The 19,653-nt window shown below is 41.4% G+C and overlaps 1 protein-coding gene, 1 long non-coding RNA gene and 1 pseudogene across 3 annotated transcripts; 1 reads left to right on the forward strand and 2 right to left on the reverse strand.

Annotated features, from left to right (window-relative positions):
- The first annotated feature begins 826 nt into the window (after positions 1-826).
- ppardb (peroxisome proliferator-activated receptor delta b) lies at positions 827-18,805 on the forward strand. Of its 2 annotated transcripts, none has more exons than XM_088330618.1 (8): positions 827-1,224; positions 6,271-6,632; positions 6,716-6,870; positions 6,940-7,078; positions 9,124-9,326; positions 10,630-10,836; positions 15,691-15,934; positions 16,004-18,805. In XM_088330618.1, the coding sequence occupies exons 2-8, from the start codon at positions 6,329-6,331 to the stop codon at positions 16,249-16,251; spliced, it is 1,500 nt and encodes a 499-aa protein (XP_088186744.1). In that variant the 5' UTR covers positions 827-1,224; positions 6,271-6,328; the 3' UTR covers positions 16,252-18,805. The 2 variants fall into 2 exon arrangements, with proteins under 2 accessions (XP_088186744.1, XP_088186746.1); XM_088330620.1 differs by having other exon boundaries at positions 828-1,224; positions 6,719-6,870.
- On the reverse strand, positions 5,232-5,404 carry LOC148368635 (U2 spliceosomal RNA; annotated as a pseudogene).
- LOC148368636 (uncharacterized) lies at positions 6,650-13,792 on the reverse strand. The gene is made up of 3 exons (XR_015849948.1): positions 13,072-13,792; positions 10,785-10,899; positions 6,650-6,812 (listed from the first exon to the last, which is right to left on the reverse strand). It is a non-coding gene; the product is annotated as an uncharacterized LOC148368636 (long non-coding RNA).
- Positions 18,806-19,653: the final 848 nt, after the last annotated feature.

The raw sequence follows: 19,653 nt of genomic DNA on the forward strand, positions 1-19,653 counted from the left end.
ACTTTCTTTTGTCTTTTATTAGCATATTTGGTATTGGAGTAATCCAAAAGTAATTGAAAGTAATCAAGTTAAAGTAACCCTACCCAACCCTGCTCACAACAAAATGTTAATTAACAATATATATGATATAACGAAACACATGTACAATATAGGGCAGCACGGCGGCGCAGTGGTTAGCGCGTGTGCGGCACAGTTCTAAGGTCTTGGGAACCTCCTGTGTGGGTTCAAATCCAGCTACTGGACTTCCTGTGCGGAGTTTGTATGTTCTCCCCGTGCTTGCGGGGGTTTTCTCCGGGCACTCCGGTTTCCTCCCACATTCCAAAGACATGCATTTCAGGTGGATTGGCCGGTCCAAATTTTCCCTAGGTGTGAATGAGCGAGCGAGTTGTCTGTCCCTGTGTGCCCTGCGATTGGCTGGCAACCAGTTCACAGTGTCCCCTGCCCACTGCCCGATGATTGCTGGGATGGGCTCCAGCACCCCCGCGACCCCACTGAGGATGAGCGGTGCAGCTAATGAGATGAGATGTACAATATAACATGTTAAACTACACAAATAAACACATTTTGGAAAAAATATGGTGTAAGATTATTTTGTATTTTGTAAGGGAAAATACGACAGTTTGTAAGGGCATGGAGCCATGGAGCTTGACAAGTATGAGAGAGCAAAAATACTAAATAATGGCCTGATTTTTTTGAAAGATAAAATTGGGCCAATTCCAGCGGCACACTGGTTGAAAAACACTGCCGTAAAAAAACTGGGTTGAGCTTTTGATGGGGACTGTTTTGTTGTTTTTGTTGAGGGTTCGAGAGGAAAGCGGTGTCCTGACCCGTGACGTCATCTGATGGGCGGTACTTTAGACAAGAGTGGCTAAAGTGAAACAACAAGGAGACGTCCGTTGGAGGATTAACGCCACCGGTTCAATGGTTGCTTTTCGAGTTTCCTAGCCTACCAGAACTCTGACCAACATGGAAGCTTCCCGAAAGACTACCGCAGGCCCCGAGTTAATAGTTGAGTTTTCGGGCTAGCCGTGTGACGTTAGCTCGCTCGGCTAGTAACTCCTCCGGCTGGCGGCTTGACACAACTTGTCAACAGCCGCGGCGAGCGATCGATTTCCCAGGCGCAAATCGGAACTCTTTCCCCCCCACCGAAGCCCGTTTTAAAGCCCCTTTTGCCGTTGGTGGCTGCGCTGACGGCTCTCGAATCTGCGGCACATTTAATAAAAGGTAAGTAGTTTCGAGCGGTCGGCGTTTAAATCCACCCGTGGGGGAATGTTGGTCAGTGAGCCACGCTAACGCAGTTTTCCCTATCAAGGTTAGAAGCTAACGCGCTAAGTTAGCATGTCATGTTGAAGTCCTCAACAGATTCCAAAGTGCACCTCAAATGACACCGGATTGACTATGTTATTATTTTAAATGCTACAATGATAAAATATTATACAGCAAGGAGTATCTTATTTCTATTAGTGGTTCTCGACTGGTCTGACTTCCACGTTTATGTCAAGATGCGTCCCAAATCAAGAGTCAAGTCATGTTTATTTGTATAGTCCTTAATTACAAAGTCTCAAATGGCTGCAAAGACCAGATTATTGCAAACCACAGACTATTATGACACCATCCCCTGATCTAAAACCTACATGAGGTCAAGGAAAAACTCAAAAACCTCAACATGAGGAAAATGAAGAAACTGGATGACCAGGCTGCAATGAATGTTGCAACAACAAATATTACACAGACATTGTCAACGGAAAATATAGGTCATTCATGAGCAACGTGTCTCAAATGGCTGCAAAGACCAGACACCATCCCCTGATCTAAAACCTACATGAGGTCAAGGAAAAACTCAAAAACCTCAACATGAGGAAAATTAAGAAACATTGAGAAGGGACCTCTTAATCCCCCTTCCAGGATGACCAGGCTGCAATGGATGTTGCAATAACAAATAATACACAGATGTTGTCAACATTAGGACAGAAAAAGGAAACTAAACAAACAAAATCACAATAAAACGAAATGTGGCCCCCCAAACACAATTAGGGTGGTACCGACTGGAAGGAATAAGAGATCGAGCGTGGCATTATTGAAATCTAATGTATAATTGACCCTGGGTTTTTTCTTCTTCCTAGCATTTTTTGCTAGGGCAAAAGCCCGGGATTCACTGAAAATGGGTCCGCGACCTACTTTTGGGTCCCAACCCAACAGTTGAGAAACATTGGTCTATATCGATAGAAATCTCTGCAAGGGATATTCATTCGCTGAGAAACATTTTCATAGTGTAATATTATTTTTCTTACAAACTAAATTACTTCCAGTAGCTTTACCTTGAATGTAAGTGGTACCTCTTCTTACGAGCTTAATTCGTGCTCGAAGCTCGAGTTGTTTGTATAATGAGCAAATTTTCCTGATATGAAATAATTTAAAAATAATTTGTTTGCTCCTGGCCTCCTAAAGGCATACAAGAGATTCCTAAATAGCAATAATATCTTCCTGATCCTAACAACTCATTCAAATAGTAATCAAAAAATACGGTAATAAGATGATATTAACAAAATGTGAATTTAGTGTGTGCACAGTTGTGCTGAAACATGTCCCTCCAAGCATTTAACAGGATGACTTTATCATTTGTCCTTTAGAATTTGACACATTGATGTGTCAATGGGGAGCTCGGTATTCGTCTATTCAAGCAGAGTAGAATGTATTCATGTGTTACATTTTATTTCATAATGACAAGAAATTGAGCAGAAACTTTCATCTCCTGTTGCGACTCTTTGTGATTAAAGGCTATACAAATAAACAAGACTTGACTTAATTTGACTTGACAGTTCCTTTCAGCGCAATAAGCTTTATGGTAGAGCACATAACAGTTTTCATTAGATGTCATATACAGAAGATAAGGCTTCATTTTGCCAAAGTAAATGTTTTTAACTTGCTTCAAAAGTGATTTTTATTCATGGTGCAAATGCTCTGCGGCTCAGGAGGTAGAGCGCTCGTCTTGGGACGAAGGGATCCCAGTTCGAATCCCGGCTCGTCCATGTCGAAGTGTCCTTGGGTAAGACACTGACCCCCTAATACCCCCAATAAGCAGGTTAGCGTCTTACATGGCTGCAATACAAGGCCGCTATTGGGAAATGTGGAGCACATTGTAAAGCGCTTTGGGAAGTCATTGACTTGAAAAGCGCAATTTAAATGCAGATCATTTCATTTCATTTTCTCTGTGTTTTACTGTTCTCTTACATTTCCCTCAAACACGAGATAAGTCATTTTAGTGACGTTTTTACGAGTGATTTATGCGTGTTCCCGCTAATTCTAAGCGGAGGGCATTTTTCGACACAACACTGTAAAAAATGTGTGCATGTTCTGCCGAGGAACAGGTGACAGATGCAAGGAGTCGTCACAGAGATTGCATAGCTGTCAAATTTAACATTTTCCTGTATTATACATTTTTAGATCATTTCACATTGTGTATGCTGTATAATAATGTATCTATCTATCTAGCTACCTTGGTCATATTCATATCAGGGGTGACCGACAGCAAGACAAACACAATTACAAAGAAAATAAAAAAGGGAAAAAAATAGCAAAAAAAACACACACACAATTTTTTGGGGGACCATGGTTAACTCAAAGGCACCTCAGCACCTAAGTTGGTCATGCTTTCGTCCCTCCAGATGAAACGGGACACAAGAAAGCGGCCATGTCACTCTGGTCAGGGTGACACAACACACTCTTCTGTTCAACAGCAGGGCCCGACAGCTTTCGCTGGTTTACCCCTGCTGCCTCAAACAGGTGCCCTGCCCATCCCTTAGAACGCGTCCAAACATTCCACTATCCTTTTACCACACCTATCCACTTATTCCTATCATCAACAAGAGATCGATCGCGTCTTGTCCTTATCGTCCCTAATCCGGATCGTCTCTGTCACCTGTAGCAGGCGACAACAACATCGTAGATTGCAAATATTGTTGTGGTATTCTACATAGTCCGTCTTGCTGCGTTGTGTCTGTAAGAAGGATTTGCAATCGTTAATTAGGGGGTCAATTGGTGGAGGCTGACAAGTCGAGAGACTGTTGATGACACGTAAGCTCTTACTTTACTCTTAGAATTAGAGTAACCGTAACTTTAAATGAACATGTGCACACACAAAAACTACAGCAACATTTCTGTTTTGTTTTTTTCCTGTAGTTGTTTGCATGTGCGAACTGGATGAGCGAATGCTGGTGGTAAGCAGAGTGCCAATCAACTGGATTTTCCTTTATAACGAGATATATTTTTATTTAAACTAAAATACTGATATCCCAATATTCTTGTTTTAAGAAGTACTTGTTTAAAAAATTACCGCCGTGTTGTAAAGAAGTGGTGCTACGTTACAGCGGTTTATCCGATAAGTGCTCCCCCCAAACCACCCCCCCTTACTGCGATCAACACAGCAGCTCAGTGTGTACACAGAGCATGTCCCCTTGTACAGTGCACTCTTGCATGAAAGACAAGCAAACAACAATGCAGATGGCTCCAGACAAACTTCCACAAGGTTCGAAGATAGTAGAGAACAGAGTGAACTTCCCACCCACATTTCATCCTGTTACAATTTTTTTCTCAGGAGTCGAAGCTTTGTTTGTGTTCTAGTTGTGCTTTTTCCCAATCGGAACTCAAGCTGTCGATGTGGCTATGTTTCAATGTTTTCAAGATTCCAACCCTGGCAAGTCAGTCATCAGGTTAATGTCATAATATCCATGGTGCTCAAGTTGGAAAAATTCAAATGTTTCTAGTGAGGCAATTTACGAAATTAGCATTATTTGGTCTTTTTTTCCCCATCTTTTAGTCTAACAGTTTTGTTTCTGTGTGATACCAACAGTGATTTGTTTACTGAAACCTTTTGAGAGTGATGCAACATTAAAATTTGTAATATAATTACTTATATCATAAACGGCAAAGGCAATTTGTTTTTGATTCCTACTGTATTTTTATAATATACTTTATGTAGTGTAAAGAGATTAGATTTTAAATGAAAGAGTCAAAAATATACATGGTTTGTCCTCACTCGAAATAAGGCTGGCATGAGTGATTACCAATTCAAATGGGGTTTTGGGGTTTTTAAGGGTTATTGTTCTATCTTCGTTATTCATTATCCGTTATTGGTCAGTTCATAATACGCTACAAAGCCTAGGAGCCGGGACACTTACTCTCAGCCAAAAGGCCAAGCTAAGGTCCTAGCCCTAAAGCCTTGCTACGATCATTGCGAATGCACCGTTCCCGGAGGTACTGCAATACCGGGCCGATGCGTGGAGTGGACAGAGCAAGCTCTTATTCCATCTCCGGATTGCAAAAATCAAAGATCAAGACAATCAAGGTCAAAACTATTGAAATGATCCCTAAGAGTATAGTCTCGGCCAAAAGGCCAAGCTAAGGTCCTAGCATTAAAGCCTAAGGCCAAGCAAGGGACCTAGCATCAAAGCCTTGCTATTACCAATTCAAATGTCTTAATATCGGCCCAATACTCCACTGTGTTCATTGACATTTTATGTTGACAATATCCGTGTATTATTTGCCCTCATGTAGGTTTTAGATCATGGTGTCATAATAGTCTGCGATCAAGGGACTCTTGGTTGCTTCTCTGATGCGTTTTCTCCTTGTTTGGGCCAAAGGTTTAGAGGGATGTCCAGGTCTCTGTAGGTTCGCCGTGGTTTTACGCTCTCTATTTTAATATCATAGCTCGCACAGTCCTCTGGTAGACGTGTAAATGTTGCGATATTTTCTTGTATAGTATTCCCGCTTTGAAATTTTCCACCACTTCATCCCGAACCTGCCTGGTGTGTTGTCTTTGTTCTTCCTATTTCTGTCTGTTATCCGGTGTCTCATTTCACATACTTCTCACATCACAGAGCAAGTGCATTTAAATTGAGGCTTCATGATACACAGTTGCACTCGGTTTGTCATTGTTAGTCATTCCAATTGACATAGGATCATTCAAAAGTCATTGAGTTTTTCCTTGCCCTCATGTAAGTTTTAGATCAGGGGATGGTGTAATAATAGTCTGTGGTTTGCAATAATCTGCGGTCTGTGCAGCCCTTTGAGTCTCTTTGTGATTAAGGGCTATACAAATAAACATGACTTTACATGTACGCTCACCGTGAAGGGATCATTACTTTTAATATTTAATTGTTGAGCCATGTAAGTGTTATTCTAAAACACCCAAAAATGTTAATCCAGATAGTTAATTTATATCTGCATTCTTGTTGTAACTAAAGGTCTTCATGCAATCCTCTTCTTTACTAGTGGGCCACCATGGCAACGTGACATGACGGAGGCCGCCTGAGTGAGCTGCAAAGCAACCATGGAGGGCTTACAGCAACCTGCTCCCGAGCAGCATAACGGGGTCAATGGCTATTGCATTCCAAGTTCACCGGAAGATACGGTTGAAGGTAAGGTTCCAAAGCCTAAAAAAAACTCCCAGGGCTCGGACGGCCACAGGGGTGCGATGTCCTCCGAAATTGCCGACCTGGATGAGCCTAAAGACCATGAGAGTGACGAGGTCAAGGAGGAGCTTAAGGATGTATCGGGTTCTCGGGGCGAGCAGAAAAGAAGAAAGAGCGCAGATGAAGAAAACAATCACGGCAGCGTAGCATCAAGCTATACCGGTGAGACATACCTCCTCCCAAGCACCTGTTGCGTTTCAGTCGATGTGCAGTGACATCCTATTTGTCGGTGCTTTTTTTCGAAGTAGACCTCTCTCAAACGCAGTCGCCCTCACTGTCCGAGCAGCTGCGTCTGGGCCGAGAGGACAGCACAACTTCTGGTATCAGCGTGGAATGTAAGGTCTGTGGGGACAAGGCATCAGGCTTCCACTATGGTGTACATGCCTGTGAGGGTTGTAAGGTATGTCATTTGTTTCTTTTTTACATTTCTGAGTAAGAGATCTGTAACTTATGTACTTCCCCACCACAGGGCTTTTTCAGACGAACAGTTCGCATGAAATTGGAGTATGAACGCTGTGAACGTTCCTGCAAAATTCAGAAGAAGAATCGCAACAAGTGCCAATATTGCCGTTTCCAGAAGTGCCTTTTGTTGGGAATGTCTCATGACGGTGAGTGAAGATTTTTTGTACCAGCTCAGTAGCCTAGATGGTAAGGCGCCCGCTTTGAGACTGGGAGGTCGCTGGTTCGCGCCTCGGCCAAGTCATACCTAAGACTTACAACATTGGTAAAATGGCGGCGCCCTCTGTTGGCTGTGGCTGCATCGGCTCGCTACAACGGGTCAGGTGTATCGACATTACGTTCTGTGTACATTGTTACAAAGAATGACAATACAAAGGAAATTATTATTATCATTATCTTTAAAAACTGGCGCTGTTATTTTTAATCCATTTGCGAATTCGCTACAGAGTCTTTGTGCACATAGCAATATATTGCATCCAGAAATAATTCACAACAATTGACTTGATCCACATTTTGCTAGCCTCACTCTAAAATAGATTTTTTTCTTAATCCTCTACACACAGCACCCCATAATAACAACACGAAAATGTTTTGGGGAGGATGTTAGTGAATTTAGTGAAAATGAAACCATGTCCGTACAGTTATAGTCTTTTTGCTTGATACCATGTTGATGCATCTTTGGCAACAATTACCGCCTCAAGTTAGCCTCAACAGCAGCAGGAATTTTTTCTCATTTGTGGCATTTCACAGCGTTGAACGTCGGCTAACCAAGTGAAAATCCCTCCACGCAAATCAGCCCTAACGATTAATCGTGGCTCCGCTTCAGAAAGGACTGCGATTGCTCGTTGGCTAAAGACTGAATGTTTTCTGTCGAGTTAAGATGACATCACATTTTCATAATGACCGCATCGAGAGACAGATGAAATTTAAATTTTCTTTTTCAGCTCATATTTAACAAATCTAAAATGTATCCAAATATCCTGTATAGAGTAAAGAAGGCCCATAGAATATTTTCTACAGAAATCCTTTTGGTTGACTTCTGCTTAAAAGCCTGTTTGATTGCTCATGTGAACAGCGTGTACAGTGCGTTATCACATAGCTTCTACCACCCAGTGATAAATTGTTTACGTAAGAGATTGAATGGTAAAAAACATGATCTAAACCGTTCTTTCCTGCAGCTAAGACGGTTTTTGAAAAGAATTAGAAACCGAGGGAGGTGTCCCAAATGGGGAATAGTTTTGCCGTTATTAGGAATTGAATCAGGCATATTCCAATATGAAATCCTGAAGTTAGATGACAGTATCACTTTATAACTTGACTAAAATGACACTCCTCAAAGTTTTTTTTTATGCAGGATTATAGTAAACAAGGGCAGCAAGGCGGCGCAGTGGTTAGCGCGTGTGCAGCACAGTTCTGAGGTCATGAGATCGAACCTCCTGTCTGGAGTTTGCATGTTCTCCCCGTGCTTGCGTGGGTTTACTCCGGGCACTCCGGGTTCCTCCCACATTCCAAAAACATGCATGTCAGGTTAATTGGCCGGTCCAAAATTGTCCCTAGGTGTGAACGAGCGAGTGAGTTGTCTGTCTCTGTGTGCCCTGCGACTGGCTGGCATCCAGTTCAGGGTGTCCCCTGCCCTCTGCCCGAAGATAGCTGTGATGGGCTCCAGCACCCCCGCGACCCTACTGAGAATAAGCGGTCCAGATAATGGATGGATGAATGAATGTAGTAAACAAAAATATATTTTTTCTCATGAATGAAAAACTTAAAAAAAAATGCAACTTAGAAGATGCAAAGTTTATGAAAAGTTGTATTTACCGTTCTCTTAATTGTATGAAATAACCCGTATGCTACGCCGCAATTTATTTGTTATCCAATTAGTTGATTTAAGATACCACATCAATGCCATTGACAGCATCGAGGCTAGTCAATTTGGTTTGTGACGCCCTTAATTACTAAGAACTGCACAGGTTACAATTACACCATGCCCTGAACTTCCACTTTAATTTTAGGTAGTGAATTCATTCATCACTAGGTAATTTGTGTCAGGCATGTCTAAATCATCGATGTTTTGGGAGTATGCGATGTGTTGATTTCACTCGTGCACCACCGCATGCTAAGTTTTTATTCCGTTCCAAAACTGGGGGGAGGGGAAATCAATGAATGATTGAAAAAACATGATCATGTGTTTTCTCAGCAATTCGATACGGCCGCATGCCTGAGGCCGAGAGGAAGAAACTGGTGGCTGGTCTTCTTGCAGAAGAGTTGAACCAAGGCAAACCAGGAGGCTCTGACTTAAAGATGTTGGCCAAACAAGTTAACTCGGCCTACTTAAAGAATCTCAGCATGACCAAGAAGAGGGCCCGCAGTATTCTGTCAGGAAAGACCAGTAGCACTTCGGTAATTTGATGATATATATATTCACATTTGTCTAGTTATTGTGTTGAGCTGATAACTTGTAGAACCTTGAAGATGGACCACGGTCCATTCTTGTATTCTGATGCCAATTTCAAATCAAACTTTAAAACAGAGGTTGATTGTGTTTTGGAAAGTGGCATATGAGGTATTAGATAGATAGATACTATATTCATCCCCATAGTGAAATTCACACTTTCAGCAGTATCCTTGTGATGAAAAATAAGATAATAAAATAAAGATATAGAATACAAAAATACCCAATATAACGTTTTGCTATAGAGTATTTAAAATAGTGCTACGGAAAATACACACTGTAATAAAAATATGGTAATATGCAAATGTGGGGGTGGGGTTTAATGTAAGCTTTTACTCCCCCGGGTGGAGTTAAAGAGCCTCATGGCATGAGGAAGAAATGATCTCCTCAGTCTTTCCGTGGAACAAGACTGTGACAGCAGTCTGTCACTGAAGGTGCTCTTCTGTGGACCAGTGGTGTCATAGCTGTGGGTAATTCAATATGTACAGAACAATTCAAAAACGCTGAATTTCCACACATTCGAATGATACCAAACATTATGAGATAAAATGATATTTGCATACACGACGAGCATTTAATTCGAACAATGGCTACTATTAAAAAAATACGGAACTCGCCATTTCAGCCTCATAAATGTCCGACACAATTTCATAGTCCAGCAATTATCATATTACGTCAACAAGGCTCCGGTAAAAGGGTTTCAGTGATATAGTTGGTCCAACTAAGCCTGTCATTCTTAAAATGTTAATGGTGGATAAGATAGCCCCAAGTCTTACCTTTCATTTGACTCAAAGATCATTTTTATATGTTGAAGCATTCCAGAATAGCAGCCCTTTTCCAACAGGTCACCCAAATGGCACTTTTGGCTCACCCGGACGTCTCCTGAGGAAAACCTTCTTATTTTTGTTGAATCGTTGTCTAATGTGAGCTCAGAAAGGCTTTGGGCTGTAATCCTGTTGTGTTTCAGTCCCAGCACCCCGCTACATTAATTTTCCAGGCAGAGAAAACCAGGCGGACTCAAAATCTGTTTTTTGTGTGTGTTTAAACTTCAATCATTTGCTTCTAGTAGTACCTAAACATATTTTGGCTGTAGAAGAGAGTTGTCTTTAGAAATAGACCGAAACTGATACTCCAAATGTCTTGAGAACATCTACAGTTTTTCTTTGGCTGCGTGCAAGTAAAAAATACCAGGTACTGTTTTATAGGATTTAATGTATTGACACTTCTCTTTCTCTCTTGTTTGGCTATCAGCCATTTGTAATCTATGATGTGGACACTCTCTGGAAGGCTGAAAGTGGTTTAGTGTGGAGCCAATTGCTTCCTGGCGCTCCCCTAACCAAGGAGATTGGGGTGCACGTGTTCTACCGCTGCCAGTGCACTACCGTGGAGACGGTGCGTGAGCTCACCGAGTTCGCAAAGAGCATTCCAGGGTTTGTCAACCTCTTCCTGAACGACCAGGTTAGTTCTTTGTGATGGTATAGGTGTCAAACTTAAAGTTCAGGGTCGCTCTATCTTGCCACCCTGAAAGACAATCATCAAGGTCAACTCATGCTCTCGGCAACCATTTTTAGCACATATTTTCATGCAGTTTGAGCAGAAACTCTATCACCCGTTTTATAGAAGCTTCCACTATAATAAACTAGTTTTGAAATGAAAACAAGTCCAAATTCTTTTAAGAAACTAATTTCAACCACTCTTATCCGGGATGTTGTATTTTTGGAGGCAGGCTGTAGTTGGTGACCGTTGATGAAGTGAATAACGTAGAGCAGTGTTTTTCAACGTATTTTGAACCAAGTCACATTTCTTTCATTTGAAGTAATCCCGCGGACACCACCAGTCAGTGTCGGTGCTTCACCGGTAAAATTAAATCCAAATGAAAGATAGCTTTTGCTAGACTGCACAGGCGCACAAATTGGATCATTTTCTCACGGCACAGTACAACGATGATTTAAGTCAAGTCATGTTTATTTGTATAGCCCTTAATCACAAAGAGTCTCAAAGGGCTGCACTAGTCAAAGACTATTGCAAGCTACAGACTTTTATGACACCTTCCCCTGATCTAAAACTTACATGAGGGCAAATAATACACGGATATTGTCAACATAAAATATAGGTTATTCATATGTTATAGAATAGAAGTGTGTTTTAAGCTTAGATTTAAACATTTCCACTGAGGTTGCAGATCGCATCTCAGGGGGAAGAGCATTCAGATTCAGATTTACTTTATTGTCATTCGTGTATACAGAACGAAATGTCGATACATCTGACCGGCACAGTTTCTTTGAGCGTCAGCCGGGATAGATAAGATTAACCATGTCTTCGTCAGAATTTTAGCGCAGCAGTTCGTCATCTCGCAGTTCGGTGCCACTTCCAGTTGTCAAATGTTCCAGTTTATTGTCCAGAGAGCGAACGTTGGAGAGGAAAATGGATGGGAGAGGCGTTTTGCAGGGTTTAGCCTTTAGCCTAGCTGTTAGCCCGGCCCGACAACCTCGCTTCCTCGTCCGGCGGTCACGCCGCTGTCTTGCCACTCTGCTTCGCTGCTTTGTAGGCCGCTGGGTCTTGTTGACATAGCAGTCCGTGGCATTCCACAGCACCTTGGCCCGAATGGAGAACGCTATTGAACCTGTAGATTTCTTCTTGGCTCTTGAGATCACTAGTAGACCGGCATTTTCAGAGTGAAGACTCCGGACCGGAACATAAGGGGAAATTAAATCTGAAAGATATGAGGGAGCAAGTCCTTGAATGGTATGGTTTCCTACCAACAGAACTTGACTTGACTTAGATCACATTTTAAGCTAACAGGGAGCCAATGCACGTTCGCTAAAATCGGGGTCATGTGATCAAACTTTCTTGTCTTTGTTAAAAGCTTCGCTGCAGCATTTTGTACCAGCTTGAAGGCTCTTGCTTTTGGATTTCGGGAGACCGGAGAGTAGTGTATTACTGTAATCGAAACAGGAGGTAACGAACGTGTGAATTATAATCTCTGCATCCGACTGAGACAGCATAGGGCGAATTTTAGCAATGTTGGGAAGATGGAAAAAAGCTGTTTTAGTAATATTCTTAACGTGTGTTTGAAAGGACAGATAGGGGTCAAATATGACACCTAAATTTTTGACTGAGTCTCTCTGGGTGGTATTACATTTGTCAATGTTCGGAGCAGTTTTTGAGAACAAGTACTTTACTGTGCCGGCACAGAGGTTGAAAAACGGTGACATAGGTTGACCAGTAATTTGAAAGCTTTGCAATTCTGCAATGGACTTAGAAAGGGCCCGCATGGCGGAAGACGGTGCATCGATCAGTGAGGAAAATAATGCATGTCATGAAAACATTAAAATTAGGCATGTTAATCGAGATTAACATCTGAAATGGAGTAAGATTGATCTAGATCAGGTGTCTCAAACTTATTTTAATTGGGGGCTTCTGCAGTTAGGGTCCTTGTAAAGGTGGGATGCATTGGATTTTCCATGAGATAAAAAAATCACTATCCTCAATTTTTTTTTCATGACAGAGTTTGATATAAACAAAGTAACTACAGACGCTGCCCTACTTATGAATGAATTTGAATTTGTCTTTAAGTTGCTTCAGTGCTATATTTTGTATGTTTAAGTCTTGTATATGCAACCTGTATTGTTTTCTACTAAAAAAAAAACATTATATTCTTAATAAAGATAAATAAAGTTGAGTTTCACTTACTTTTGGAAGATGCGATTCAAGAGGTCCTCCTCCGTGGTAAAAATTGACTGAAAAAAAGCGATCCAACCATTTTCTCAACCGCATCAAGCTTTCTTATTCCACTTTCGTTTCAAAAGGAATGGCTCACCTCCTCTTTACACTTTACACCAACCATATTGAATGGATACACGAGATATTAAACAATAAAAAGGTTAAAGTTCTTAGCGCGATGGAGATAAAGTATAGAATAATAGATAATTATAGAATAATAAAATAAATGCATCAGTAATGAGTTAACAAAAATGGGGAACATAACACCAGAAACCAAATGCAGTATGTGAGTTGAAAACTCGAATTGGTCAGAAGTGCATGGACTCATATTCTCTGTCTCTGTCCATCTATTTTCTTTAGTTTCATCCTTATACTTGGGAATGGTCAGGCTCAAGGTGGCCTTAAAACCAGGGTCATCTGGGCACCCCTTTCTGTGGTGTGTTTTGGGCAACTACCCTACCTGCTGTAGGGTAGGGTTTTATCCCCCCGTCAATGTTGACTAGCAGCAGAAGAGGCCTCCTAAACTGACACTCAGACTTTCAAAGGTCATGTTTAAAGCACACTGCATACAGACATCACGTTTTGTAAGCTATTTTATGCAATCTATTTTTTGGCCGCATTTGTGAGTGAATGGTTCCCAATTTTGAGCCCTGCCTAACTAATTAGCACAGCGTTAGCATCCATATCGAACTCGCGCGGACCTCCCTTACATAAGACTTTCATATTTAGGTGCAGACCTTAAACTAATGTTATACAGGCCTCGAGTTTAAGACCCCTAATCAAGATTAACCTTTTAATCAATTATCTAGCAGTGGCGTGCCGTGAATTTTACACTTGAGCCTTCAGTCCAGTCTGAATTGGTGACGTGTTATGTGAACAAACTGGGTTATTGTTGATTATAAAATACCATTAGATGTGTAAAGCTAAAAGCTCAAAAAGCCAACGGTGCGCTCCCCTTAACTTTAACCTGCAGCATGTTTAATCCAGAAGACATACAGCTGCACCATCATAACCGCAGGGTTGGGTAAGGTTACTTTAACTGGATTACTTTGAATTACTTTTGGATTACTCCAATACCAAATATGCTAATAAAAGACAAAATAGACTAAATATGAATAAAATTATGACTCACAACACGTGGTAAGCTTTCTCTCCTGGCTTTGATCTCCGGCAAAACGAACATCAAATGCGACAGAAACAAAATGAAACTAAAACCAAACGGCTTGCCAACATTATTTTTGCCGTTCCATGTATTCCGTTACTCCCAAAGCCTGCACAAAATTTAGTCATTTGATTCTTATTTAGTTTCATTTGTCTTTTACTAGCATATTTGCTATTGGAGTAATCCAAAAGTCATTGAAAGTAATCAAGTTAAAGTAACCCTACCCAACCCTGATAACCGCCAGACATTTATTTTCCCCCAAAAAATCTGATGTCAGCTGCGCTCTTCCCACTGGTAACATTTTCAAATTTGAGAAGCGCTCCTTGACACTTGTCGGCATGACGTAATACACAATCAGTGCGAATTCCGATGCGTTACTCGCGTCTCCTCCACTATAACAGGGACTTAATTGACTTCTGATCTCTTCTCCCATGACTTCAGCAATAGCAGTGATCACGTTGTTTTGTATTTTGCCCGATGTCCCACTAAACACTTCATTAGTGCAAAGTGAACATAAATCTGTTTCTCACTCGGCAATGAGGGGAAAGAAGCTCCACATTGTTCCCTTTGTTTGTGGATCCAGCTCTTTTATTTTGTCCCCAAAATTAAAGTTCCTTGTTGCTAAAAATGCTTAAAAAAAGATGTACCTAATGTTTTCACTTTTCTTTTATGTAGCTCCATTTCCCTGGGCACTTGTTCACTGAGCTGTAAATCTTTTGGGGCTGAAAGTGGTGGACAAAACCGTTTCCCTGTTGCGACGTCTTAATGAAGTCCAGATTTTCTCAAAAAAGTCCTTCTTAAAAATGGCTTTGACAATATACCTTGACCAATATTTGACAAAGTCAATTATTTTCCCTCCTTAAGCTATTGTCGGTTGACAAAATCCCTATTGATCAGCCCAATGTTTTGTATTTGCTCGTGCAGCAGGTTAATGGGTGATGGTTGGCGTAATCGTTTTGGTGAATTACCACCTCCTAGGCATTCATATTTTGCGAAAGAGGCAACATTTTGTTCCTGCTGGCCCATGTGAACCAAATTTGATTGGCTAAACCAACAGGGATATCACACCAATGTTATCCTGCTGGACCGTGAAGGCTTATGTGCAGATATCATAGCTTATTAACAAGTTGTTGCTCAATTTGATTGGTTAAATGCTTAAATATGAAAGCACACGTCTGGGAGCAGTAATGAAGGGTAGCTGACAATTTGGAATTACTGTATTGATCATTTATGGCTTTATTTAGGCACAGCACAAAAAATGGCACCAATCATTAATCAGCAAGTATTGATGGATAAAATATAACAAACATCAAATGATTCCGAGATTTTCTAGGCCAGCAGAAATGGCCCACCACTAAGATCGGGTAATGTGTAACAGTGGGAGAAGGATATCATTTCTGTGATTGTGTCTTCGACTTTCGCTTTAGGTGACGTTGCTGAAGTACGGAGTCCACGAAGCTATTTTCGCCATGTTGCCATCGCTCATGAACAAAGACGGACTCCTGGTGGCCAACGGAAAGGGCTTTGTCACCAGGGAGTTTCTGCGCAGCCTAAGAAAACCTTTCAGTGAGATCATGGAGCCCAAGTTCGAGTTTGCCGTCAAGTTCAACGCTCTGGAGCTGGACGATAGCGACCTCGCCCTCTTCGTCGCCGCCATCATCCTGTGCGGAGGTGCCGAGAGAAACGCGTCCGCGCTCCACGCCTTTACCCCAATCGCAACTGACGTTTCCGTTTTTCCAGATCGGCCCGGATTAATGAACGTGAAGCAGGTGGAGCAGAGCCAGGACAACATCCTGCAGGCCCTGGACCTGCACCTGCAGGCGAACCACTCGGACTCCGTCTACCTCTTCCCCAAGCTGCTGCAGAAGATGGCCGACCTCCGCCAGCTGGTCACGGAGAATGCTCAGCTGGTGCAGAAGATAAAAAAGACCGAGTCGGAGACCTCGCTGCACCCTCTTCTGCAGGAGATTTACAAAGACATGTATTAAACTGCTCTGAGCAATACTGTTACAGACTGAAGATACACACATCAGAACAATACACTGTGTTCAGTTAAACACTGTTCCAAGAGAGGTCATTGCTGCATACAGTGCCTTGCAAAAGTATTGGCCCGCTAAGAGATTTTTGGCATATTGCCATATTTGAGGCTTCAAACCAATAAACAATAAACTGAAAATATTTTCTAAGAATCAATCATTAAACAATCAATCAAACATTGAAAAGGTAGGAGTTGCAAAAATATTGCCCCCCTTTGAGTTAATACTTTCTACAACCTGCTTTTGCTGCATTCAGAACCTCGTGTCTTTTCGGGGTTCATCTCTAGAAGTTTTGCACATCTTGAAACAGTAAAATGTTCCCATTTTTACAAAACCGCTCAAGTTCTTTATGGTTTGATTATTATCGTTTTTGCTTGGTATTTTTCAGATCGTTCCACAAATGCGCTACAGGAGTGGTTGGGAACCTTTTTGACTCAAAGAGCGATAAAAGCTAAATATTTTGATTTTATTTTGGGAAAAAGTTAGAATAAAAACACTTAACCCTCTCTCCAGACAAAAGCTTCAGAACATTTAGTTTCACTTTGTGACATTTGATGATATGATATAAGAACAAAACCAGAGCCTGTGTCCCAAATGTCAGCAAATATACCATTATAAACTGCTCTCCCTCCCGTGATCACTTAAGATCGTTGAGGCTCATTTAGGCCTTCATTTTCTATTGCTAAATACTGGTTTCAAAACAAACAAGGATCCCGACGTATTTTCTTTTGGCACAGATGGCACAGGGCGAGAGACAAGGGGAGAATGCTTGCGTTCATCTCCAACTCATTCCTACCGCTCACTCAAATTGCTCAGGGAGTTTAGGCGTATTTAAAGTTTGTTGTGTGGATTTTCATAAATTGTGTCAACAGTAAACTTGGATTATTGCGCTTCCATATCAAGGATTCTTAAGCGATGGATAGTTTATTTTGGTGTGACACCTTGACTGTAAACTGTACTTAAAAATGTGCTCTATATATACTGAACAGTACAACTTTGATCTTCTGCGTTGGTTTGGCTACAATGGGCTTCGCTCGTGCAATTTGGAATTACATGGAGAAAATTAGCCCCCCAGCTCTAAAGCATCAGGTCTGTAGTTTGGCTTAATCATTCTTTATATTTTCCGGTTTTAAATCATTCCATTATAGATTTATTTATTTTTGTTAAGGGTCGTTGTCCGGTTGGAAGGTGAACCTGTTCCCCATCCTGAGGTCTCTTGCAGACTCCCAACAGATTTTCTGTCAGAATCGCCCTGTATTTGTCTCCGTCCTTTATCCTATCAACACAATCTTCCCAGTCCCTACTGAACAAAAGTAACCACCCTGTGATTGGGAATTGAGTATTCAGTGTGATGTGGAGTGTCTTGCCACTCTTTTATAAAAGGCAGATTTATGCTGAGTACGACTTTTAGTTGTCTAATACATAGATTGTCTCACCTGAGCTGTGTATGCTTGCAGGTCATTCAATGCGGTCAAGGGATTCTTGGTTGCTTCTATGATTAGTTTTCTCCTTGTTTGGGCCAAAGGTTTAAAGCAGGGTTGGCCAACCCGGTCCTGGAGAGCCTCATGTCCTGCATGCTTTGGAGGTTTCTCTGCTCCAACACAGGTGATGCAAATTTTCAGCTTGTTAGCAAGCTTTGTGAGAGCTTGATAATGATCCAGGTGATTAGAATCACCTGTTTTAGAGCAGAGAATCCCCAAACACATGCAGGACATGCGGCTCTTGAGGACCAGGTTAGCCACCCCTGGTTTAGAGAGATGTCCAGGTGATATCATTGCTCGCAAAGTGCTCTGGGAGACATGTAAATATTGCGATATTTTCTTGTATACCATTCCCGCTTTGAATTTTTTCACCACTTCATCCCGGACCCGCCTGCTGTGTTGTCTTTGTTTTTCCTATTGCTGTCTGCTATCCGGTGTCTCCTTTCACATACTTCTTTGCCCATCACAGAGCAAGTGCATTTAAACTGAGGCTTGATTATACACAGTTTGTCATTGTTAGTCTTTCAAATCGACATTGGATCATTCAGAAGTCATTGACAACTTCTGGAGTCATTTGGCTGAGTTGAGAGAACAGGAGGGGCAATTTTCTTGCAACACCTACTTTTCTTCTTTTTTTTCATCGTAAATATATCATAAAATGTTTAAATCACTTTACCATTGTGTCTCACATGTCATTGACTCTTAGAAAATATTTTCAGTTCATTAGCTTTAAGTTTGAAGCCTGAAAGAACGCAATATGACAGTTTTTTTGGGGGGGGGTGGGTTCAATACTTTCGCTAGTCACTGCACCAGCACACAAATGGTCATGTGTGCCTCTGGAATGGGTCCCCCAACTTTTCCACAATGGTCACATCATATAAGAAAATGCAATGTTTTCTTACCAAAGCTGCTCCCTTCTTTTAAGGGGATACATTTCATGTTACATACACAGAAACTATCTTGGTGCTGCGGAGAAGAGCCATTATTGTGTGCATTTTGAAATACCAATGTGTGATTGCGCAGGTTGCTTTTTGTTTACATGTCGTCTTCATTTAGTAACCTTCATTTGACTTTGCAGCTCGGTGCAGGTGCCTGTGCAATAGAGCAGTGTTTTTCAACCTTTTTTGAGCCAAGGCACACTTTTTTTCATTAAAAAAATCTCAAGGCACACAGTCCTAGTTTAAAAAAATGAATCCCGGAACTAGTTTCATCCATCCATCCATTATCTGCACCGCTTATCTTCAGTAGGGTCGCGCGGGTGCTGGAGCCCATCCCAGCTATCTTCGGGCAATAGACAGGGGACACCCTGAACTGATTGCCAGCCAGTCGCAGGGCACACAGAGACAGACAACTCGCTCGCTCATTCACACCTAGGGACAATTTGGACAGGCCAATTACCCTGACATGCATGTTTTAGGAATGTGGGAGGAAACTCACGCAAGCATGGCGAGAACATGCAAACTCCACACAGGAGGTTTGATCTCATGACCTCAGAACTGCGCCCCACACTCGCTAACCACTGCGCTGCCGTGCTGTCCAACTAGTTTCATGTTATTTTTGTTTTGATTTTTTAGTTCAAATAATCCTATTACTTAAGATGACTATATCGTTTTTTTTAATCTTCTGCAATTATCGTTGCTCAGGAGGTAATACGTGTTATTATTCCTTTTGGTGTATATTTTGCTGACATTTTGAACTTGTTTTTTAAAAATATAACAAAAATACTAGATTTTTTTTACCACCATATTTCTTTGTTTTATAACAATTCGCAAAATTGAGTTTGCAATTTTTTTTTACATTAGATGTATTTTTCATCGTATCTGTGCAAAACTAATGAAAAGAAAGGGCTATGCAGCCTTTTAGAGCAGGTTGA

The sequence above is a fragment of the Urocampus carinirostris genome, chromosome 3 (assembly GCF_059441175.1).
Source record: "Urocampus carinirostris isolate Australia breed hairy pipefish chromosome 3, RoL_Ucar_1.0, whole genome shotgun sequence".
NCBI lineage: Eukaryota > Metazoa > Chordata > Actinopteri > Syngnathiformes > Syngnathidae > Urocampus > Urocampus carinirostris.

What these genes read in the sequence shown, in the direction of transcription:
- ppardb (XM_088330618.1), top strand. Translation starts at nt 6,329, where the DNA reads ATGGAGGGCTTACAGCAACCTGCTCCCGAGCAGCATAACGGGGTCAAT. An exon ending in ACCTCTTCCTGAACGACCAG is followed by an intron (nt 10,837 to 15,690) that starts GTTAGTTCTTTG and finishes CTTTCGCTTTAG; the next exon opens with GTGACGTTGCTGAAGTACGG. An exon ending in CGCCATCATCCTGTGCGGAG is followed by an intron (nt 15,935 to 16,003) that starts GTGCCGAGAGAA and finishes CCGTTTTTCCAG; the next exon opens with ATCGGCCCGGATTAATGAAC.